Genomic DNA, 24,672 nt, shown 5'->3' on the forward strand with positions numbered 1-24,672 from the left:
AATTTAGTTTTTACACTGCTGTACTAAATGCTGTGATCACTTATTAAAAAACTGAGGTTTCGGAAAAAGCTGTAATAACCTGCCTGCCTTACAGAAAGCAGCATCAGAGCAGAGGACGTACGGAAAGTAATCTGCCGGCCGCTATCAGCTTCCCCTGTCAACTTGAGCAGGTCACACATCTGCAGCAGAGTAGGTTGGGGCAAGGCTCCAACCAGATGATCGCAGTCTATCACCAGCCCCTGAGCTCTGACAGCTATGTTTGTGATGTGGAGCTCATTATTCGGGGGCCTCACTTCCTCTGCGCGCTGGCTGGCTCTCACAGCACTGCACCCTCCTCTGCATTTATGAATGGATTTGACGGAACTCCGCTATTAGCCTACAGTGTAACTGCATCACCCCATTGTTACTACACACGCACAGCACTCACTGGGGAACAAAAAGCTGAATGAACCAGAGCAGCTGCCAACTCAGGCAAAGACAACTTAGGAAACTATCTCATTCTTCCTTTCTTTGGAGGCTATTTTGTCTGTTGTTTCCTTGCATACAAAATGTGGTCTGCAACAAATAAGGCAGGATAAGATACAGCAAGTCCTGTTACTTGGTTCCAAAACCACAGACCCTGAACACTACAAAGAAGAGAATAAATGGTGTATGTGCTTTAGGGACAATGTTCAAATGCTATCCATTCAAGATAGATTTCCATGATTTTATACTGCAGCTCAACAGAAAATGAATTCTTGAGTGAGTATGGTGGTTCTAAACACCATTTCTGTGCAAAGATTTGCAAGGATCTTTATGAAGGAACTTTTCAGACCTTGGGGAAAAAAAAAAATCCCAGCACTAACATATGTAGCACATTTAAGTGGAGGTATTTTAAATGTAATTTATTATGGATCCAGTCTTCAAAACAGCCTGATTCCACATTTTCAAGGGCTCATAGCCAGCTGTTTTGACAAGACTTTAAGAAAAGCTTGGTTCCTTTTTATTTCTATCTCAGGCCCTTAAATATGCTTTGGATTTTCAAAACCACTCAGAACACACCAGTTCCCATCAGGGAACAGACTTTTTAAAGGGACTTGTGCCTGCATACAAGCCTACATTTGGCTCTGCCTGAAAACCCTTCCCCTACTGCTGATGCAGGGGAGGACAACAACTTTTGTCATTTCAGGGCTGCAACCCTGAAAGCTGGGCTCTAGAAGGAAGAAGATGTGTGCACATAAACCTCATTATCACACAGACTGAACCTGGCCAACGCTTCTGGCTGCTATCATTTTACACAGTTTCTTCCACAAGCAATTGCTAACCAGCTTAATTTTAGACCTAACCTTGCCAGTTTTTAATCAATGATATAATCTGAACACATTTTTAACATGAGATAATCATTTCTGTGTTTCAGTGCACTGAAGAGGTTGGAAAGGACCTGCAGAGGTCATTTAAAATAAGCCTTTGCTCAAAGCACGTACATAACTATGTTTTAAAGATAACCCTAATTCTCACTAATTTCTGCCTATAAAATTCTGTTCCAAGGTTACAGGGAAGAGGTCATCTACCTACCACTGCAGTAGTTTCTAAAGCACCTTGGAATCCTCAGTATACTTCTTCTCCATGAGGAGATCTGGGGCACAACAGAACATGCAGGCAAGGCAGTCTCTGGACAGACTCAAGGGAAATGCAAGCAATAACCAGGTTAAATCATGTGTACGTGTGCCATGATTTATGAGAATGCTCTCAGGCAAGGCCAGGGAGGCAGTTTCCAGGCACGTGGCTAGGAAGCTGACACACTGAACTGATGGCTGCTCTTCCAAGGAGGTGAAGAGAGATTTAACCAAGGCAGGTCTGTCTGTCACAAGGCAGAGTATTAACCTCAAAGTCTCAAAATGCCAGGTTTATGCCCTACCCATTCAGCTATCCTTCCTCATATCCCGTAATTGTACACAGCAGGAATGCTCGTATCCTCCTCTGAAGCAGCTGGCTCCACTGGGAACAGGATACTGTGCACACTGGAGTGTTCGTCTGGGATGCTTTGGAAATTCGTGACTTCCTGAGTTGTTTATTTTTCCATTGCAATGATCCTCCAAGAGATGCACAGGGAGCTTGTGTGCTTCCTGTGAGTAGCTCTGTTAACTCTTTGCTTACCAGCCTCTTCTCTTCAAGAAACAGCAAAGGAAACTGGCAGGAAAACAGATCACACCGTGCAATCCCCATCCTGCAGAACTGCATCAAGCTGTGCTGGACTCGATCTTATCAACTCTTTGGGACAACAATTATCAGAAAAGGCCATTCAGATATGCCATACAGAGCCTATTTTCGCTACTTATAACACTGATGAGCGTTCTCAAACTCCTCCAAGAGTTACTCCCTGATGATTATTTTGGTAGGTGAAAGGAGTAATGAAACTGAAGTTTACATGGGCTAGTTGTCACTGCCTCTTCAAGACGGTGATTCAACCTTCAACAAATGGCTCGGGGCAGCTATTTATCATAAATCACTGTTATCATTGAAACGATACTGGCATGATGCCTTGCACTATCTTGTCTGAAGCCCAGAGCACTACTTTGCATTCATACGAGGATAATCATCATCCATGTGTTTTTGAAATAAACACTAGCGTGTTGGTTCTTTGCTTACCCAGCAGCAGGGTTCTAAATTAAATGGTGTTTATTAGTAGCATATTTTTGGTCTAATTCTTAATGAAACACCCATTAAAAACATTACAGCACTATATGCCAAACTCCACTCTCAGTTACACCAGTGTAAATCTAAAATAACTCCATTGATTTCAGCTTCTTGGTTTATGCTGCTATTTCCTAGCAAACAGATAGCACCCTCAAATTATCTCTGTAAAACAGTAAAAGTTTAGAAAAGCTCAGTGCAGCTTAGTTACAGCAGGATTTCATTATCATTCTCAAGAGTATGTTTTCATACACTTGCAACTTTGAAGCTGAAATTTTTCATATGCTTTACCTCAGATAGCGACATTTTTCTTTAAGTTCATGAAAATGTCCCATTATGTGCTTCCACGCTGTGATCTCTCTCTCTCAACACTTCCCCCACCCCCATTTGCTGATGTGGGTTTTTAAGACACCTCTTTGCTCCTGAACTACTCAGAACTAGTTTCAAATATCGGAAGCATCCAGGATGGCTAGTTCAGGAAATGTCCCTGCATTCCTCAGAGTTCCTGGGCTGAGCAGCAGGAAAGTTCATTTTATTCACAAGCTGAGCTAGGAGGTCAACTGCAACACAGGGGACCCCATAGGAAACACCATGGCACCCCTCGTGGGGCAGCAGAACTCTGCAATGCTCTGCCCTCAGGACCTGCTCGTCGGGAAGATTCTCCTCCAGCCCTGTGCAGTATTCTGTGGTCTACGAGGAGGCACAAGGGGCACAAAGGCACAGACTTTTCCCCTGCAGAGCTGTAACCTCTGCAAGTTACCTCACTTTTCCACTGCATGATGCTCCTGAAATCTCCGAGCTATTCTTGCTCTTCCCTAACCTCCCCTTGAAAACAAAATCATTCATACAGTGACGATGAATTAATTGTGTTGCTGCAGGAACAGCTTTCAGGCATCAGAAATTAGGAAGTGAGAGAACTGAAGCTTTTCATTCAACTTTAATTAAGTGCCAGCATAAAATATAGTACAATAGTCTTTACTCTTCATTAACACAGCCTTGGGTGACTCTTACACAATCCAGCCAGTACATTTTTACCAACAATACATTTTACAGCTGTGGCTGATATTACTACCTATTATTAAGACTGCCTGATACTTCTCTGAGACCCTGTTTTCAGCTATTTTCAGCTGTTTATCGCTCCCTTAAGCTTTAACAGGTGGGATGAAACTTTCCAGCTCAGGGCCTGATTCCAACAAAAATGTCATGGGAAAAATATCTACCAAAATATTTCCAAATACCTGGCTAATGAAAAATACACTATTTTGCCCAAGTTTGGTTGATCTGAGACTTCAAATTTTGCAGGAGACAGATTCTGAGTTAGGGCCAGCTCAGCCACAGTGAGAATCCTCCAAGTTTGGCCACGTGGAAGTATCTTGAAAAATTAGAGCAATCTAAGTTCTTCAAAGACTTGATTTTTTTCAGTGACTAAATTATCCAGCAACTCCTTTTGTACTGAGTGTGCTTTGACTTGGAGGCCGAGTGAGAGTCTCCATAGAAGTCTGTGCTGCTGTGGGTTGAGACTAGGAGCAAAGAGAAGAAAGCTTGTCTCTACCCAGTGCCGACAGACTCTTGGAGAGGATGTGACTAGTAAAATGCTAAGAGTTCTTTGTTATTTGGGGAGAGTGATTTTTTTTTTTTTCCCAAAGGCATATAAGCTTAGCCAAATTTGGGAAGATTTTCAGCAGGATGGCAAAAAGCACATTTCTGACAAAAAGCCATCTGCTAAATTTCAAAGAAAAAGCCTGATGAATTTTTCAATGAGACAAATAACATCTTTTTTCTTCTAAACACTTTAGAACTACTAAACTGTTCTGGCAGGTATTTTCTTTCAGAATGAAACAATCAGGATAGAAAAATTCAGCATGAGAGATAAAGTTTGCCCAATTTGCAAGATGTTGCAAAAGGGCATTACATTAAGAAGAATCGGGAAGCCTGAGAAAGGTTCAAATATCTCCTATAAGAAACAAAATGTGCTTTAAATGTATATCCATAAATATCAAATGAAGAGAATCCAGAAAAAAACTCCCAAGACAGAAAAAAAAAAGCCATATATTCCCCCTCCAACATGGTCTTGTGTAATATCCTTGCAACATTCTCTGAAAGTTAATTAACAGGGGCTCCACCAAACCAAGGAGAAAGAAAATTCCACCAGAAGGACACCCTACTGTGACTTTTCATTTGTCTCTACAAGCCTTTGCAGACACCCCCGGTACACAAACAGAGCATGGGAAGAGCCAGCTTCTACGGCAGCTGGGATCCTGATTCAAGGAGGGCTTCACAGCAAGGCACCACCAGTAACCAAAAAAAAAAAAAACACATGGAGAGGTGCAGTAGGAAAACCTGTGAGCTTAATCCCTACCATGACAATTGACTGGGCAAGCAAGCAGCTGCATCTAGCCTCACTGGAGTTTCTAAACGTTATCAAAATACGCCCCATGCAGCATGAACTGCAAATTACCCAATCTAAAGGTGAGTAAGGACCAGATTACTGCGGCAAGGGCTGCATCATAAAGTGATGCTCAAACCTCTTTGATGGCAAAAAAAGCTGGTGAGGGTGGTAAATTCTCTTCCCTGTTATTGTGGAATCTAGGTACAGCCAAGTACGTTGCCAGATCCCAGTGATGCAGCCTTTGTGGCCCACATGTTGAGCTTGCCTGCCCTCACCTGAGTATTGTCAGCTGCCTGTTGTCTCTGCAAGCCAAACCTCCTGTCCATGCTGAAAAAGAGCAAGGACAAAGATCCTTGTGGTTGCAAAGAGAAGCTCTTAGAAGACCTGAAGAATGACCTTGAACAGCTCCCTGCCATTTCCAGAAAGACAAAGCCCAGTTACTCAATGGTTGATCAAAACCCCACCACATGCATCTGAGAGAAACACATCAGCAGAGCTACCCTGGCACCTCCCCTCCAACAAGAGGAGATAGTATTAGAAGTTTATCTGGAGCTCACCAGTATGGGGAACGTGGTCTAGCGATGGAAAGATTGCATCTGTATAGCTCTCTGACAGCACAGGCTGTTCTTAGAAACTGAGCAACTCCCCCCACCAACTCCAAAACAACAAATGATCCTTCCCTCTTTATGCTCAATCAGTTCCAGGATGGGTTTTGAAGCAGGGACATAAACAGTTGTGTGGGCATCCATCAGCAAAAGCAAGCGTGGAAATAAGCAGCAGCCAAGGAGCTTCAACAGAAGCTTCAGCCAAGAAACAAAATTCATATGGCTTTGCTGTGCAGCAAACAAAATCATGGCAGTGGGGCATCAACCCCTCAGACATCCCATGGCATTAAGACCACTGATAATTATACAAGAAGCTCTCAATGGCTAGCACCGTTTTCTTTATTATGGGGACATTCACAAGTATGGCTAGAAGCAGCACCTGTGTTAACAAGATCTTAGTATCCCCGTAAGTCCTGGTCTTCCTCTGTCCAGTTTCTAATGTCCCGCTTACATCTATCTAGATATCTAGATGTCTAGAGTCCTCCCTGACATTTGCTGGATACAACACCAAAACTTACCGTGTTTCATCCAATCAAAAAACATCCAAAGAGAAAATTTCAGTCAGCCAATAACTGCCAATATCAATAACTGGTAATTCTTGTTTTCCACATATATTAAGTAAATGCAATGGATTTACTCAAGCTAAAATAGAACAACTGTACAAATGAGCACTGTGCAATTACTCGCATCAAGCCATTCAGTCTTAATTGTTATATACAATTTTTCTTGTATGTTCCTGCTGCTTCTTGCAATATACCAGCACTGTTTCTGTGACCTTATGAAACTGGCACAAAATGGCAAATCACCTGTGTGAAATTTTCACTTACAATGAAATGAGTGTTCATTAAATTTCCGCAGATACTTGACATTATAAGCGTTCAGAATTGGAAATGTTCCTTTTTCTTTGCAAAACTCATTTCCAATCAAAAGAAATGGGCAGATCCAAAAATGAGCTTTAAAATTAGGCTCAATCTGATTGAAACAAAAAAAGAAATTGTGAAATTCCCTTTTTGTCAAACTGGACTATTCCTTTTTAACCAAAATTCAGAACATTTGTTGGAAAAAAACAAACCTTCTTTTGACAATGGTATCACAGATCTAATAATTGCACAGGGTATTTACTCTGCAAAGCAAAAGCAGTAAAACGATTTATGGTTAACACATGTTAAGGCTGACACATTGGAAATTGATACTTTTATGGTAAAAACTCATTATTAGTGGCCTGCATTTCATAAAGTCTCGCTCAATTTCTTTCTTTTTCTGTGTATTTCACTGTGGTAAAACTTGTCAGCTTAGCGGAAGGTGAAGCTCCTGATTATCCTGTAGCGCAGCATACAGTCTACCCGCAGCCACCCACCAACACGGCGGTACAACTGGAGGGAAAGGTGCCCTGAACAACCCCTAGGAGAAAGGTGCCCCGAACACTCCCTTCAGTCCTCTCAGCTTTCTGCTCAGACTGCCCAGCAGAGCTGCCTGGTTTGGGTTTTTCGTAGGTACCCACCAGAAGCTAAACTCACTCGTCAGGAACCACTGAACTGCCATCAGATTCACCTCTCCTACTGATAACCGAATTTTCTGACAACACAAGAAATTCCCTTCATGGGGAGCGCTTAGCGAGGTTATAGACAGAAACCCAGATGGCCAGGGTTGCACCTGCCTCATATTTTGCCAGTGCTGGAGGATTAGATAAGCTCAGAATTCACTTCCTTTAAGTCAAGGATTTTTAGGAGATAGCTCATTGAGGGACAGACCAGCGGTTTCAAGGTTGGGAGCACAGGACCACTGTCCCTGTGTTTACCTTATGCCACCAGAGATGCCGTCTGCCTTCCAATGCCATTGCCTGGAGGGCACTCAAGGTGGCTCCCCCACTATAGCAAGTCTGAGCATTATTCGCGGTAGGCAGAGCGGGTCCAAGCACTCAGACCAGCCACGGCAGAGCAGGCTTTACCCTCACAGCTGCTGAACAAAGCACGAATGAGGAGCGATTCACAGGAGGCCAAGGAACTCTGGACATCCAGAGCACTTCCACCAGGGCACTGGGCCCACACCTACAACCTGCTCTCTCCAGGAACTATTCCCTCCATTCACTCTGGTGGGCTTTCAGGATCAGACCCCATTTGATGGATGGCCCAGTTTTCCTCAGAGCTCTCAGAAGTGAAACAAGAACAGGAATCCAGGACACTCACCACATCTGTGCTTGTGATCTTGGCCAGGAAGTCTGTTAGGCTGTCACCGGAGAGTGAACTGTCCCCATCATCGAGCTGAAGGCCACAGATGGCTGCTCCCACACTTCCAGTTGCTATCATTGACGGTGGGTACATGGCAAAGTTAAAATCTGCAAGAACAGATCTGGGAATTAGTCCAAGCCTGGACCAGAAAAGCTGCAAAACATCAGAGGCAATCAACATAAAAACCACACCCAAGAATAAAAAACAGGGAAGTAGAAGAAAGGGAAAAGTGCCACTCTTTTTGGTCCGACTGAGCTCATTAGTCACACTACTCATCACAAGTAGTCAAAGGAGGTGTAACAGATCTACAAATTAAGATGGAAATGCAGCTTGGTCTTTTATTCTCACTGATGCATAAAGTAAACCTGGACAATTTTTAATAGTCTTTTCTTAGTTTACAAAAAAAAAGGAAAAAGAAGAGGGAGGCTTTCTGTAATTTATGTCAGAAATTTGGGTCTTGGTCACACTAGAGCTCTATGTACAATCAGAAAACTAACTGGAATAAGGTATCACAAAGGACTGAACTGGGATTTTTTTTAGTCATGTCAATTTTTAAAGACTTAATTAATTCCAGCATTTAACAAACTGTCCGGGAAAGAGATTTTAATTAACAATTCATCTTTACTGCTCTGTGTTCAACACCTTTGCAATTAGCAAGCAAGAACACTTACAGCCCATAGCTATGTGATCAAAGAAAAAACAAAGATCACATTTGTCATTACTACTACTTTTTAACAATCAGGTTGAAAATGCATTTCAAAACTTCTCACACATCCGTGGAGATCAGGAGAGAAATGAAAATAAAAGCGAATGCTCTTGTGACCTTTCCAAGGCTACTTTATGCTTTTTCATACTGTACAGACGCTTGGTAACCTGTATTTCCTTTACTAAACACCATTCCCAGATTTTCCAGGTTACAAATATCTTCCTAAACTGAAACTTGATTTGCAAGTTGTTTGGTTCAACAGTAACTCATTATCAAACCCTTCTCTATCACTTTTCGATTGTACGGACTGAAGGAGAAAGAAGAGAAAATCCAAGTATTTCCCAAAATTTTAAAGTAATAATAATAATCCCAATAAAAATATAACAGAAATGCTATCAATATATTCACTCTATTTATACAGACATATCACAGAAAACTGCCCTTCCGTTAAGGGCGCATCCCAAGTCTCCTCTCTTCAGCTAGCACAAATTCTGTAATCCTGCTGATTTTTGTGTAACTGAAGAAGTTTTAAACACACAGAGGTTTCTTTCTCAGTCTCCCAGATGCTGAGAGAGCAGACACAGGAATAGGTCTGAAGATGGCATGTTCCTCTCCAGGCTGTAATATGTACCCGGGATCCAAGAGGAATGCAGAATTCACCTAAGGCTGGAACTCTGGTCGTATCATTGAACCATACAGACTGGAGGAGGAATGCTAGAAGTGGGGAGAGAAAAGGGAGGAGCTGAAACCCTCACACAGACTTATCTGTCTCATGGAGCCACTGGGAGATGACCACTTGCAAGCCCATCACTGCCCACCACTGACGTCCCCATGTCCTTCGTCTCAGGAAAGCTCAGCAGACATCACACACAGACAAACACTTCTGAATGCGCAAATTGCCACAGACAAAAACAATTAGTGTGGACTGCTATTATTATAAAAATAATAATTTTACACTACTGTAGTAGTAACCCACTGTACGTATAAGAAAGCAAATGGCCTTGGAAATCATAATAGTGCCCAAATTAACAACTAAGTCATCGGGAAAGTCTTGACCCCCCTGCTTGCCAGTGCTGGACATTGCCTAGTAAATGCTGATCTCAGCATGCATCACAAATGACGCCACCAATGTAAAAGGAATTACACTTCCACCATCAAAATCAATCTTTCACATTTACCTCATGTAAATTTATACTGCAAGGGAGAGCCCCACCCAGCCTGTAAGTGGGTGACCAGGGAGAACAAACAGTGCTACCCTGCACGCTCAGCAGGAGCCTGTGCTATCCTCAGTGCCTCTGCCCCCTGTTGTGGTTATTACTGGGCCAGACCTTGAGAGCAGGCCATAAACACAGTGGGATTTTAACCAGAACTCACCATTTCTTCTTTCATCCTGCTTGAAAACGGATGTTCAAAATGGCCCTTGTTTTGTGCCATGCTGCCTCTTTTCTTACTCACTGCTACCTACTGGGAGCCCCAGGACTCAGCTCTGGGTGACAGTTGCTATAGCTCATTCCTGTGGACTGATCCGGTAGCTAGCAGCTCCGTGGAAGAAGCACGGGCCACCAGTTTACAAAGTCCAACATGAAAACCAGGAACAGTTCCAGGACTCCAATAAAGAGGCGTTTTTGTAAAGCTTGTAAATGTTTATGTGCTTTAATTACTGTCCAGAGTCTTCTCCCAGTCCATGGAGCAAGTAACAAATGTTTGTAACATTTTAAAATATTCGAACAACATTTATGGAACAGACTTAGCATCCCAAAAATCTGTTCCCACACAGCAACTCATGAGCAACCCCACTAATTTCTGTAGAAATGGATGAATTAAAGAAGGATGCGTCTCCACGTATCTGTTTCTATCCTTGTACACACTGCAATTGCTTGGGTTTAGCTCTGCTAGGAACTCTCCTCAACTGGGAACAAGGAGTTCAGGCCCTTTGACTTCAGCATTTTTCACCTCCATTTACAGCACAAAGCCACGGGAACTAACAGTGCTCCTGGGTGATACCACAGGGGACTAAGCAGGCTGTGGAACAATGCCTGCTGAAGCATATGTGAGCATAAAATGAAGAAGACAAGAAATATGGCAAGTGCAAACCCTGTGTGCTTATGGTGGCGTGAACGAGGCTGCAATTGACTAATGTGGCCATAAGCTGGGATGTAACTCCAGCATTTGGTTTTTGGACATACCAAACTGTGTCCTAATTATGCACAGGAACTAGAGACCTACCAGTGGCCATGGATTTTCCATAATTTACCCCTCCTTGCCACAATTTTTTGGGAAGACGTGGTTATCTTTTGGAAAAAGGTAACTCTTAACAAAGTCTGGGCAGTCCATACAGAAGCTACAATGCACTGGGTAAGAACAAGAGGCCTCTGCTCCCACCCGTTGTGCCTACAGCTGGGAGAAACAGATCCCCTTGGAGGCCCAGGTGGACCCATGCCTCACAAGTGTCCTCACGGAGTAGCTTCCCCCAGCTCCCAGTGGCCAGCAGAGGAGATCACATCAACAGGGAGCTCCTACGTCTCGCACCCAACACTCATCACAGCCCAGGCTCGATGAGCTGAGCGAACAACACGCATTCAGCCTCCCCTCTGAACTTCCTTGCCTCCTCGGGGCTTACATCAGGACCTCCACATTATTCGAATGCCGGTCTTCTCGTGGTTGATTTTATACCTACAAGTTATGTACTCCCAGAAACCGTCTTCCTAGGAAGCTGAATAAAGAGCCACAGTGCCCCTGCCAACTAGCACTGCTGTAGGTCTGCTTCCACGTGGGGTCACATGAGAACGTTTCTATGCCCAATAACCTTGTTAGTTCCCTTAATGTCATTCATAATGCAAATGAGACAGCGAGCGAATGGCCAGAGGCCCAGAGTGACTAAAGCTCAGCATCCAGAAAGTCTTACATTGCCTCTAGCTCTAAACTAACTTCCCTCCATAACAAGCACCATAAACTTGGCTATCAAAGCTACACATGCCCAGTCTTTGTTGTACAACAGGCAGTGATTTGTATCACTGGCTCCTATTTTTAGCATATTAATTAACTACTGCAACTGGTGAGGCAAGTGTCTCCAACTGGAGAGTGTGGCGCCATTGTCTGAAGTCATCACCTCATCTCGCGCTATTGAAAATCATGGCAGTGACCCTCCTGCTGATATGAATTTAACCTGACATGCCCACAAAGGGATGGGGGGTGGTGCACCAATTTTGTGCACATGGTTCTCCACATCACCCTGGACCCTATTACTGTGGAAAGAGCTCATTGAAAGAAAAGAAGCCACATTGTGCTGGGCCACCTAGAGGGTTGAATAGAAAAGGCTGAGGAAAAGAGCAGGCAGCGGAATAAAGGCCGTAATTAACATATTTCCATATTCAAGCAAAGCAATAACTACGTGAAGTGTTTGTCAAGGTGCAATGAAAGCATAAATATTAAACACCATATCTGAGGGGATGCAGAACCCCCCTCCGAGTCTCTTACATTCCATCAAGAAATTTGAAACAAGTTTTCTATATATGATTTCTCGATTATAAGCTCTTGTCCCACGTCCCACACGTTAACAGCCAAAACTCGCCATCCTCACTCATAGGCAAAACTGCCCCCAGATTTAAGTCAAAAGCTTGCCTTGACATTTAAGAAAAAAATCAAAATAAAAGGGGGAAGAGAGAGAATTTAAAACATTTGAGACATATACTTTTACTTTAAATTCTTGCTGGAGACAATGAACCCTGAATTACAAGGGCAATCTTACAAAAAGCACTGTACACCTGAAGCAAGGCTATGGCTATGAACCTACGTGCAACCCTGGTTAATGGGAACCCAGAGCGTGCACTCAAGGCACAGCTCTGACTCTTAACTTTGCTGTGATTTATGCAACTCCATAGCAAAGTACGAAAGAGTCTCGAAAGTCAGAGGGGTAGCGCAACAACACGTAGTCTAAGAGAATAAGAACATGCAAACACTTCAAGGAAAGAAATGGGTTGTTAGAAAGCAGGACTTGTTTTGCCTTCTATTCCCAGGCAATAAATGCCATAAACCATCCCATCACCATTTCCGTGCCACCTTTTTGCGTAAAGGATCTTAAAAACTTGGGACCAACCCTGCACAATCCCACTGACTCCTACAGGTAACTTCAGTACTGGAGGAAAAAAAAAAAAAAAAAAGCAAATACAAGAAAGTGCCATTTGAAACACAGCCACCTCTGGACCAGACAACCAGAGCAAATTCAGGGTACTGAGGACAATCAGCACTCTTCTTTCAGACGGCGTACTCTGCACCCAAGCTAGAACTGACAGCCAGGGCAGGAATGTATGCACATGCCAAGATCATTTTTCTGCACGTGCAGCAAATGTGACCGACGGTCAGGTGCTAGGACCCTGCACACTACAGCTGAGCTATTTTGCTGGCTCACTCCTGCAGGCAGATCCAGTGGACTTCACTACCTCTGAGCCAGGAAAATGAAAGGTTGACAGTCAGACTAAAGCAGGAGAGAACGAGAGGCAGGAACCCAGAGAGGTCCTGCAAGGGGAAGCCCTAACTCGCAGCCAATAAAGGAAAACTGCCGGAAGGAAAAGAGCACTGACAAACACCCAGGCTGGATGTGCTCCGTGTGCCAAAGCCAGGTGGGAACTCCACCTTCTCACAATGATCCCTGTTACTGTTCTGGTTGCAGGTTGCTATTTTGACAGCCAGTTTTCATCTCTAGGATTTGATAGAGGTTTGTTTGCAGACCTGCAAACGCAGAATTGGAAAGCGCTGCCTAGAGGAAAGCAACGCTTCTCAGGGGGCGCATCACAGGGGGAGGAAAAAAAGGAATGTTATCTCCATCAGGAGAACACAAGAATGACCCTCAACAACATCAGTTTATAAATTGCTATTTAAATGCTTATCAAAATTTAACAGCCCAATTTCATTCAGCGTCGAACTTCACACAGCCAATGATTTTACTATGAGGACAAGCATGGATCTTTATTTTAGGAGGTAAGTTTAAAATAAAGTTGTAAGGGAAACAATGTAAGTCACGCATTTAATTCTTGCCTGTTTTGATCCAAGTGCATTTCCTGTGTTCATGTGTTAATCCAGTTGGCTTTAACTGCACTGTCCATTTTATCTCTTACTCCTGTAATTCTGCGACACAACAATTTTTCCCAATGTTAACAATTTCTGCTTTTAAAAGCAAAACCAACTGACTCCTTAGCACTTCAAAAAAAAAAAAAAGGTATACCAGTGCCAAGAATGACAAAAGAAAAAACTATCAAGTAAAATAGGATGCAGATGTAAGTGCTTCTATCCATTGAGTAGGTGGCAGGGAAGACACCTAATTCTGTTCCTGGGCTACAGTAAGGCTAAAAAGATTGGACTTTATACTTTGAAGCATCCTAAATGCTAACGCTATCGCATAACCTTCTGAGTGAAGTATAGACAGGAAAACTTGTTGAACACTCTACATAGAAAAGTATACAAGCACTCAATTCAGCATACTGATTAGCTGCAGATTAAATCATAAACTCTATTTCTGAACAACTATTTGTACTGATTATTATTGCCATTTGTTCTACAATTTCAATAAGGTAGCTTAATCAAGATCAGGACTATATTAGCACTTGAACCATCAAAAGGTCAGATGTGCAGCTGGTAGGAAGAAGGACAACTTATCTTACAGCCAGGAAATACACTAGCTTGTATCAGCAAAGGCTCTCTTCCTCAATTTCATTCCACCTCATCTTTCCAGATTTGTTGGGTCCTACAACTTAAGGAGCGAGCCTGCTCATATGAAATACTCCCCAGGCCCTGCCTACTTGCTAATGGAGCTGTGATGGCTCTTGCGGCCTCATTCTGCTGGAGAGCTTGTTATACTGATATTCTCCCAGGAACAAGCAAAAGCCTTCTTTTGTCTGGCAATAGAATCATGCGGACTATTTTTTCTTCTGACACGTGTAATGCAAGAAGCATTTGTGCAACCACCATCACTTTACAACGCGTATTTTCCTTCTATGAGATTAATGCATCTAACAAAGCCTCTGCGGACTTTTTTTTTTCCCCCTCTGTGAAGAACAGGTCCTGGCTAAAATGCATAGCACACCTTTGCCTTCCCCACGGACATAGCCAAGTAAGTCCTACATTGCCTGAAAGGGTAAGGATGCATAGCACATTGCCCAGCGGGACTCCTGAGGACCAAACACGCCTCTTGGTGTTACACAGCATTCTGCGTAGTTACCCTCTAGATCAGCATGGCTATAGGCCTCACTGTGCAGTCTTTGCTCATACAACACTCCCACTGACTTCCACAGAACTTCTGTCTGAGTAAGGATCCCAGATTTGGCCCAGAAGTTCAAAAAAAAAAAAAAGCTTTCTCAGCTTTCAAATGTAGATGATTAATGTCCCAGAAACAGTGGGCAGAGGTTTGGCACACAGTACAAAACTGACTTAAAGCTGAAATTTTCCTCCTGTTTCTTAGGCTCATTCTAGACACGGATTTTGAAAGCCACCAGTCATGAGATGCTGCATTGTATTTGTTATGGTAACATCTCACCTGCCAGAGGACTCAGCTGAAGCACAAAAGAGAATGTGCAAACAACTGAGTCTAGGGATCTACACAGTTGCTTTCTGTCTCTGCAAGTCCACGAAGCTTTCTGCTTCCAAGTTTTCCATGCCACTTAAATAAAACACCGAGAACCTCCTGGGATTAGTCTCTCCATTACTGCTTCTGCCCAGAGAAGCACAGCTCCTCTTACTGAATCCTGGTTTGCACAGCCTCTCCTCCCTCAAAACCCGTTCTTTCGTAGGTCCTGAGACAAGTATATATATATATATATATATATATACACCCTCTGCCAAAACAGTGTCACATACAGCCTCCAACAAGAGAGCATAACTTAAGGAAGCAGTCAAGCATCTGCAACTCTGAACAACCTGGAAGAAGAAATGGAGGGCAAGCTGAAGTCAAGGAAATAATGAACGGTCCTCCTTCCATCTGCAGCGTGGCATGTTCTGCATGCAGCTCTGCAGCCAGGGCATTTTCCTGCTCCTCCAGGAGTGACTCCATGGCTTGGAGAGCAACACACACAAGCAAACGGATGACCCCATAGAAACATCTCCAAACTGTGAAGTGCTATGGAAGAGACAGAGGTAAGCCCACTGCAGGACAAACAAATAGTGAAAAGCAACAAACAGACAGGAGGTAGGGTAAGAACAGCAATTGACAATGACTTAAGAGAGCAAAACAAGAATGGTCTCTTTTGGGCAAGCAGATAAACAGGATCCTCTCAGGCTGAAAAAGAGGTAAGCATCAGTTTTAACAAGCTATATTGTAAGGGCAGGGAGTCTTGCTGCACTAACTTTTTAGTGCCTTTAAAATTCACAGGGCTCCTGAGGAAGAGTTTAGCTCACATAGGTAGCCACCAGCAGGGTAAGAAAACAAATGACACTGTGAAAGACGAGGGTATGTCAGCACATATCAGTCTATACGGTGTTATCGTGCAGTGAGCGAGGCAGCTTGAAGAAAGCTGTCCTATGCACAGGCAATTCCCAGTCAAGAAGAGATTGTGCTCTGCTCACTTGCCAGTACCCTGTGTACACAGCCACAGCTCTGCAAGTACAGGCAGAGCTGGGCTGAGGGTGGCTCCACTTTCAGATCCTTCTGGTGGAGAACGAGGCTTCAGAAAGTGTTACAAGTGCAGGGCAGGGAAAAGAGAAAACTTCTTGTTCAAGGAGTAAGCTTCTGTCTTGCTTAGAAGTAATAAGTTCAGATGGAACCAAAAGCAAGGAGGGATATGTTCCAGTTTCAGTCATGCTCATGTGAATCATTACTCACTACAATGACGGGGGAGAGGCTGTGGATTTATATTCATGCAGCCTGTTTCAGAAACTGGGCTTGAAATAAAGACAGACAGAGAGCACCAAAATGATAAAACATGACTAAGAATACAGAAGAACTGAGTGTCTTCTCCTTTTGTGTAGTATTCAAACAGAAATCAGACTAGAAATCAATGTTAAAGTGATCCTAAACTTCCAGCTCAACCCAGCAACCCATCAGTGCCCCTTCCCAGAACTGTTAATGGTTGCTTCCACCTCTGTTTGCTGACATGAAGTCTCACAGGACTGAGACCACAGCTGGCTCTGCAAAGGCAGGGAACACTTGGGAATTTCTGGTATAAAGCTTTTGCTGAAACCAAAACGGAGCAGTAGGTGACGAAGTCAAGGTAGGGGAGAAAAGATCAAAATATGTCAGACTTTGCATGACACACTAAAGAAGAAAAAGTACTTGAGAGCAGAGTAAAGCAACATTGAGATAAATCAGGAAGTAAAAGGAGAAACGTTGCCATGCCCAAGACTAAAGCCATTAGCCAGCCAGCAAGGTCAAGTCTGGTAACACTGAAGAGCCAAAACTGGGCTAAACACATGCACGGGGGGAGCAAGGAAGAGGCATCCACATGTCAAAGGAGGTCATCTAGCTGAAAGAAGGCAAATGGGGAAATGAAACAACAGGCTTAACCCAAGCTGGCCGAGAGCAGAAGCTTTGAGGGAGAAAGGGAAAGAAGAAATGCAGCGGCTGATGAAGAGAGCTCTGCAACAAATAAGACAAGAAAAGGAAATGACAACTGGATTTGGAAGGAAGTTTGATGAGAAGGGGATTTTTTCACAGAGGAGGCTAAGAATTGATTTGAGAAGAGTGGTAGTGAAAGGGAAATAAAGCAATAATAACATGACATTTCCATAATGCAAATAATAGTGTTGAAGCTTGCTAGTAAATTGAGGATAAGGTAGAAAACTGGGAAAAGGGGCTTGGTTAAGGTATCTGCTTTTGAAGCTGTAATGGGCTGTGGGTCCGCCTCAGAAGTAAATGTCACCGCAGCAATTTGTGGAAAACGGGGCGTGAAGAAAAGAAAAACTGCAGCCAGTGCCATGGTGCCCTCTCTTCCGGGAAGCTCCATACCTACATCTTTCACATGCAAAAAAGGAAAACTCTGACTTGTTGCTTCTTTAAACTCTAGAGGACTTCAGTTCATGCATTTGATACCATGAGAAGCAGATCACAGGGGAAACACAGGACAAGTGCATGGCTGGACCAAGGGTCAGAAAGAGAATGCTGTTCTGGAGCTCAGTAAATGGACTAGTAAAGCATGGAACCAACCATCAAGGAACTCAAGGACAAAGAATGGAAAGAAGCCATGGCCTTTGGAAACTCCTTCATGGCCCGCACTCCTACAATGGTATGGTTACTTGGAAAACTTCACGGGCAAAGGATTACAGACTAGAATCTGAAAAGTTAAATCATAATGGAATGTACGTTAATCAAGGCAATGTCCTCTTAAAACAAAACAAAACACTGTTTTAGGAAGTGAAAACAATGGAAGAGGGAAAACTGGGCTGGTATAGAAGACAACATACAAGTATGTTGGGAGAGTGACAGCTGATGTTATGATGATCCTAATAATTTTGACCCCTGAAAAGACCACCTTTTGCAGAAGAAAAGAGCAGTGTTAACGAACCCTAGGTAGGGGGAAAATGCAAAGCCAATATATAGCTGATGTACTAAAATAAGTTACTAATTAGACCAGAAATATCTGATGGATTACCAGGAGTGATCCTGCAGGCACTAAGCAATATTTCTGTTGAGCTCTGTGGCCTTTTGCCTTAAAAGGATCACACAGCAGTGGGAAAAGAAGGAAAAGCTTCAGCATCTTGGTAACCAAAAAGTTAATTACCCTCAGGAAGTCCATATAAGCATTCTCTAAAACAGATCTACTGAGGTAGCAAAAATTGACCTACATTGTAAGAACAGTCTCAAACATTGAGAAGCAGAAATGGCAGTAAACAGTCATACACTTGTATTACCCAAAAGCTGCATCTGATTTTCCTTTTGCCTCTGCAAACACACGGGGGGAAACAGTTCTCACAATGAACAGATCCCATCACAAAGAGTTAGGTATATCAAACAGTAGAGAGTCAAAATGTTAAACCATATACTACTTTGAAATACCTCTGTAAAACATGGCATGCTGCTCATCTGCTTTAGGTCTAGCTCCTATAAAATGGTCTAACTGCTAATCCTTGGAATGAAAATTAAAGTACACTTAGCCTTTAAAAGTCACCAGAAAATAACAACAATAGCATTTTACATATATATTAAAAGCTTCTATTCCTTCAGAGCCATTTTTCTTATCTAAGCCTTCAGAAACTGTATTCAGTCAAAAATATGACAAAAGGGAAGCATAATGGTTCCCTACAAAAGGGAGTAGTTTCTCTGCTTGCCTGGAGTCAAGTTAAGAGAAAGAATCCAAATGTTTTTTTAAAAAAGTAATTACTTTTTTAAATTGTTATTCCCTATGCTCCAGTAAGGTAGTAGGATCACATACATGTTAAAATACAATCTCTATCTCACTGGCTAACCAGTGTCCTGTTAACAACATTTTACAGCATACAACATTCATTTTGGGCTAACGTGCTGTTACAGCTTCTAGTATTTTGGCTATCCCATATCTGTTCATACAAATGACCTGTGTCTCTTTAAAAACATTACTGAATGAGGCAAAGTAGAAAATCAACTGTGTTCAGCCTTACTGGCTTTACAGCAAAAACACCATGTGTGTTCGTAGGAACAAGACTGCAAGTGCTTTACAAGAATACCGCTGATGCACAGTATGAGGACCTGATGCGCAACACCTTTTGCAAAAGTCCCACTGGCTTGAACAGCTCTTCCCACACCGTACTAAGGAAGGAGGGGATGAAAAGCTTTCATGCCACCAGTGACTAATCTTCCCATCGCATCTCAAGCAGACATACCCAGGGCACCTTGGCCTACCTGTGGCACAAAGGGCGATGAACGTTTGTGCATGCTTCCGGATCAAAAGCAACTTGTCTTTAGGTAGAGGCAGCTTCCGTAGAATGTGTTCAATGAAGTCATGCGGGGTGACTGCTGCAAGGTTCCACTTCAACTTCCCCAGCACCACCAGCTCCCATTCCTGCAAGAGGTTGTGGGGGGAAGAAGAGAAGAAAAGCCATAAGCACGTCTGAAGAAAACACTTCACTTATTTATCTGATTGTAATTATATCACTGCTAAATTGGTTTTGATCAAACAATTTTTTTCAGTATGCCCCTACTGCTTTGAAGTTGTTGGCTTTTTTTCTTTTTATTCTTTTTTTTTTTTTTTTAAACCACTGGAAATGTCAAGCGCTGCTGAAAATAATGAGACCTGGCAGCTCCTGCCAAGATTTTACTTTTTTTGTATCCAGTGCTCAATGCCCACCCAGAAAGTTTAGCCTGCAATTAGATATTGCCAAGGTCATTGTGGTCCTTTCCTAGTAACTTCTTTTAAATGGCTATAGTCCTTACTTTATAGCCATTTAAAGCCCTCGAGATAACCACGCACAAAAATAACCTAGATATACATTCTTTTTCAAAACAGGGGAAGTTCATTTGATGGCACTCTCTCCAAAACTGCATTCAAAAGCTCCTGCAGATAAATCTGATGGTGCTTAAACTACTCTAAGACAGGCTTTGCAGAAAGGAAATGCACATAACACAGCCAAGAAGTAGCCTGTGTAAATTATATGCCAATAAATCATGTAGGATCCAGTCCCACATTCTTTGCACGCCCAAAACTCCCACTGAAATCAAAGGAAAACTCGGGCGCCTATGTAACTACTGGCCATTCCCTGCAATGTGATGACAAACATGAACGGTACCTCATCAACAGATCTGACCGTGGGGCTAGGTTTGCATACTTAAACGTTTAAAATGAGTTTTGAATACCTTACAGTGCCCCGCAGAGCAGACAAAACTCAGGCCTTGGACTCATTTCTGTCTCATGCATCAACCATTAGCTATTAACTAAATTCCATGCACTGATTCTTGAGTCCTGATGATGCGTTAGCCTGATGGAGCCCAGCGTGGCGGGAAGCCCCAGCTAAGTTTGTAGAGCTGGCAAGTTGAAAAAAACGTCCTTTAATTTTGCAGCCGAGGAAACGTCAACCAGCGTTGCTGAGAAACCATAAACATGGACCCCACAACGCCATTTCTGCAGTCGTTTCTCTGAATAGATGTCTGCTCTAACAGCAAGTTACTTTCCTACAGACATTCCGACTGGATTATGACAGAGTCCTCCATAGCGTGGAAATCTCACATTCACGTACCTACCCCTACAGGGCCCAAAAAACAGATGTTTCTTTTCTTTCCCCCCCCCCCAAAAAAAATTAAGATGTTCTAACAAAATGGCAATTACGTTAACTAAGGTCCGATCTTCCCAACACACCAGATTCTCATCCAGAAAAGCGCATAACGGTGCGATCTGGAAGACTGGGTAGAGGGAACGCAAGCTTAAAAGGACATGACATGAAGAGGGAGGCACATTGTTCTCCCTCTTCTTGCATGGGGTCCACGGCACTTCCCATAACAGCCAGTGCCACCAGTGGGACACCTAATGCCTGTGACAGCCGTGGCAGGGTTTGCAGCGCAGAGCTCTTTATTCTGCAGAAGCACGAGCTCCTGGCCCCTCCCCAGGGGGAATTCCCACTGGCTTCACCCAGTGATTCATAGGAGAAATTCTCGTGGGATTCAGCTCGCTATGCACATCCACCAGGGTCTGTGAGAACAAAGCTACCGGGCTGAGCGTGCATCCCACTGACAGGCTGAAAAGAGTCTTTACACTTGGAGAAGCCCTCCGAGATCATCTGCTCCAAACTCCCGCTCTATGCCACTCTGCAAATATTAAGTATTCCCCTGAATAATCGTGATTCTTTTTGTTTCTGCTTTCCCAGTGTCCGGTTTGAACTCCCCAGCGCCGAGACCCTTCCACTCGTGGGTCGAACTCCCACCCCACCACCTGCCTTGCCGAGAACCTCCGGGCCACCAGCCCCGCACGAACCAACCCACCGCCTCCCAGGACCACAAGCGCAGCGCCCGAACCCACCGCTCATCAGCCGCGCGGCACCTGGCACCCCGAATTGCACACCGGCACCCCGCCGCTTGCAGCTGAGCAAGCCTTGCCGCTAAGCGCAGCGCCCCGCCGCTGCAGGGCCGGGCGAGGGTGGCCACGGGGCCCCAAATCCGGCTGCGCCCCCCCTTTCTCTCCCTCCCCGCTCCCTCCCTGGGGCCGCCTGGCAGCGGTTCAAGGGGTGAAGTCATGCCCGGCGCCGCGTGTCTGCCACCAGGTGGAGCCGCAGCGCCGTGCCGAGCCGTGCCGCGCCGCGCCGCCCGCAGCAGCGCCCCCGCCGCGGGGCAAGCACACGCGTGGGGCCGGGGCTCCCCCAGGGAAATGCGGGAGCAGCAGCAGCAGCAGCCGGGCAGCCCCAGGGAATTGCACGGGGGGTGCAGGAGGTGGGGGGGCAGAAGCTGCGGGAGGGGAGGCCGGGACCCCCGCCGCCACCGCCGGCAGCCCCCAGCCCGGGGGCACGGTGCGCTCGCAGGTTTGGGGCGGTCCCTCTCCATCACACGGGTGTCTCTAAGCACTTTTGACAATTCAGGAGAGCGCGTGGAATGGAAAAACAAAAAAAAAAAAAGTGAAAAGCATGATTTTAAAAAGGGGGGAGCGTGGGGGGGGCTGGGGTGGCAAAAGTGGTGGCCGGCTGTGGAAGAGAGGGAGAGGGAAGGGGACGGCTGTCAGCGCGAGAGCTGATGCAGAGGATGGGTGTGCTGAAGGTGGAAGGGGGCTGCTTACCAGCAGCTCTTGGGGTTTGATGGAATTGTCCGTATATATGCACAGCTTCTCTGCTGTGAGGGGGATTGTCTCTTTCAGCTTGGAGGCCAGGAACATGCACACTGCCCCCAGCAGTTGCAGATGGCACTTTCGAGTGGGCACCACAGCTAAGAATCTGTCCAAGTAATTCATTGCCAGAGGGAAAACTTCTTCTTCACACTTCTGCTCTTCACAGACCTGCAAGCAAGGAGCATGGGGAGGGGAGGATGGGAGGGTGGGGGGCAGAGAAAGAGACAAGAAGGAAAAAAATGAATAAATGAGTGACCCCACAAAACACACCACTGCCTCTGCGCTGCAGCTCCTGCTATTTTTGTTTCCCGGGGAGCTAAATTTTGGGGGAGGGGGAGATCTCTGGAGAGGCTGGGAAGGCTGTCAATCGGCTTTCACATTCCTTTAGTTCATTCAGTAAGAAATGAATTCAAGACACTGTGTGGGAGAGCCGAAAAGCCCCATCCAGCAGCAATGAGCAGCCTCCGACTTTTTTTTTTTTTTTGCGACCCAATTCTTCTTTTTTTTTTTTTGATTTCGTCATATTTTCAAAAAATCGATAAAAATATCAAAACGCCCCTGGGGGTCCCGGTTTTGGTGCCGGTGACATCCCGGGGCGGTCCCCTATCGTTTCCGACAATTGCAAAAATTCCCCCGGGGGGCATCCCCCAGCCCTGCGCCCCCGATCCAGTGCGGGGGGGAAGGACGGGAGACACAGCGAGGGCGAGGTGGGGTGGGGAGAGCCCGAGCAGCCTGAATCCTTAAAGCAGGAGCGAGCGAGAAAATTATTTCAAAAATTTACCAAAAATCGGAGGTGCGGAGAAAACGCACAAATCGCACATGAAAATCAAGCGGAGGGTCTGCTCTTTCCAACCCGGGGGGGCTTGTCTGGAAAAAGTCCCCCCCAAAGGAGATCCGAAGGGGACAAATGATGATGGTAGGGGCTAGGGCAAGGCAGTCAAGCCTGCGGGGCTGCGGGCCCGCTGCTGCCCCGCGCTAAGGATCGGGGTGCAGGGGGTGTCCGCCGCCTGCTCGGGCTTCCCTGCAGCCCCCGCCTGCATCTGGGGGGGCGGGGGTGCAGCGGCGGGCCCCCCCCCCCGAGCCCCTTCTTGGAAAGGAGGGTGAAGACGGGCTCAGCGCCTCCGAGCAGTTGCACGCAGCTCAACATGGCGAAAAAAGGCACGTCCTAACCACTGCATACGTGGGCATGAAATCCTCGCTGGGCAAAACGTGGGGGGCACCGGTCACCCCCCACCCCTCGCCCTGCCCCGGGCGCAGCTCCCTTTCCCAGAAAAGCCTCAATCTCAGGCGCTCCAGCCGCCCTGCAGCCGGAGGCGGCTTTTCTTTTCTTTTTACTTGCAAATGACTTGCCCAGCTCCCCCCCACTTCCTCCCCTCGCTGCACCCCGCTTTGCAGAAGCGGCAGCCCCCCGGGAGGGCGACCGCCAGGGCGGGCTGCGAGATGCTCCCCGCGCCCCTTCCCCCACCGCACCGAGGAAAGAAGAAAAAAGAAGGAAAAAAAAAAAAGAAAAAGAACCCCCCCACACACACACACAAAAAAAAACCAACCCCAAACCCACGGTGACCGGGGGGGGCGAGGGGCTGCAGGAGGAGAGGGGCGGTGAGGCAGGGGCGCTGTGCCCCGGCCCCCCGTGGGCAGGGGGCTCGGAGGGGCCGGGGTGGCCAGCAAGTACGAACCTCCAGCATCCAAGTGGCCACCATCCTCCTCATGAAGGGCTGGATGTCCTTCTGGACGCACTTGAAGTAGGAGCACTGGGGCAGATACCTCTCCTCGATGGTTAGTAAGTTGTGCAAAACGCGGTCGTCGTAGAGCAAGTTTGGGTCAGGCAGAGCTCTCCTCATGGGATCCACCTCGCAGCACAGCAGCTCCATGTTTCCAAAGAGATCTCCCTCTTTCTCTGATGGAAAAGTTTTTTTTTTTTTTTTTTTGGGGGGGGGGGAAGGGGGTGGGGAAAGGAGAGGGGTAAAGGAGGAGGGGTAGGTGGGTGGGAGGAAGACGGCAGGGCTTTCCAGCTCGATCCTGCCTCCCTTGAAACTCGTCTCTCCCTCTCTCTTGATTTCTAGCCTAAAGTTGAAGCAAAGTGACGCAACTCGCCAGGGCAGGCAGTTCTCTCTCTTGTTATTATGGAGAACAGCAGCTGGTCAGACGTAACATCAAACGCGGTTTTTTTTTTTTTTTTTTCCTCTCTATAAGCTAACAAGGGACCAGGAGGCCCTCGTATAGGGACACACACACACAAATGACAGCTTCTCTTTTTTTCTCCCTTACAGCGACCGAACGAAATCCGCTCCGCACTTTTCCTCCCGCGGGAGCCTGCCTTTCGTCTATTCCCCCCCCCCCCCCTTTTCTGGCCGCAAGGGACTTACGG

General features: G+C 45.4%; 1 protein-coding gene across 1 annotated transcript in view; it reads right to left on the reverse strand.

Annotated features, from left to right (window-relative positions):
- The window catches only part of CCND2 (cyclin D2), a 41,713-nt gene that overhangs the window by 16,168 nt on the left and 873 nt on the right, over nucleotides 1–24,672 (reverse strand). The window contains exons 2-5 of the mRNA XM_080551660.1: nucleotides 23,981–24,201; nucleotides 22,257–22,472; nucleotides 19,403–19,562; nucleotides 7,854–8,002 (exon numbers count right to left, since the gene is read on the reverse strand). Coding sequence (XP_080407786.1) covers nucleotides 7,854–8,002; nucleotides 19,403–19,562; nucleotides 22,257–22,472; nucleotides 23,981–24,201 — 746 coding nt within the window. The remainder of the gene's footprint in view (nucleotides 1–7,853; nucleotides 8,003–19,402; nucleotides 19,563–22,256; nucleotides 22,473–23,980; nucleotides 24,202–24,672) is intronic.

Source organism: Anser brachyrhynchus (genome assembly GCF_964034855.1).
Source record: "Anser brachyrhynchus genome assembly, chromosome: 1".
NCBI lineage: Eukaryota > Metazoa > Chordata > Aves > Anseriformes > Anatidae > Anser > Anser brachyrhynchus.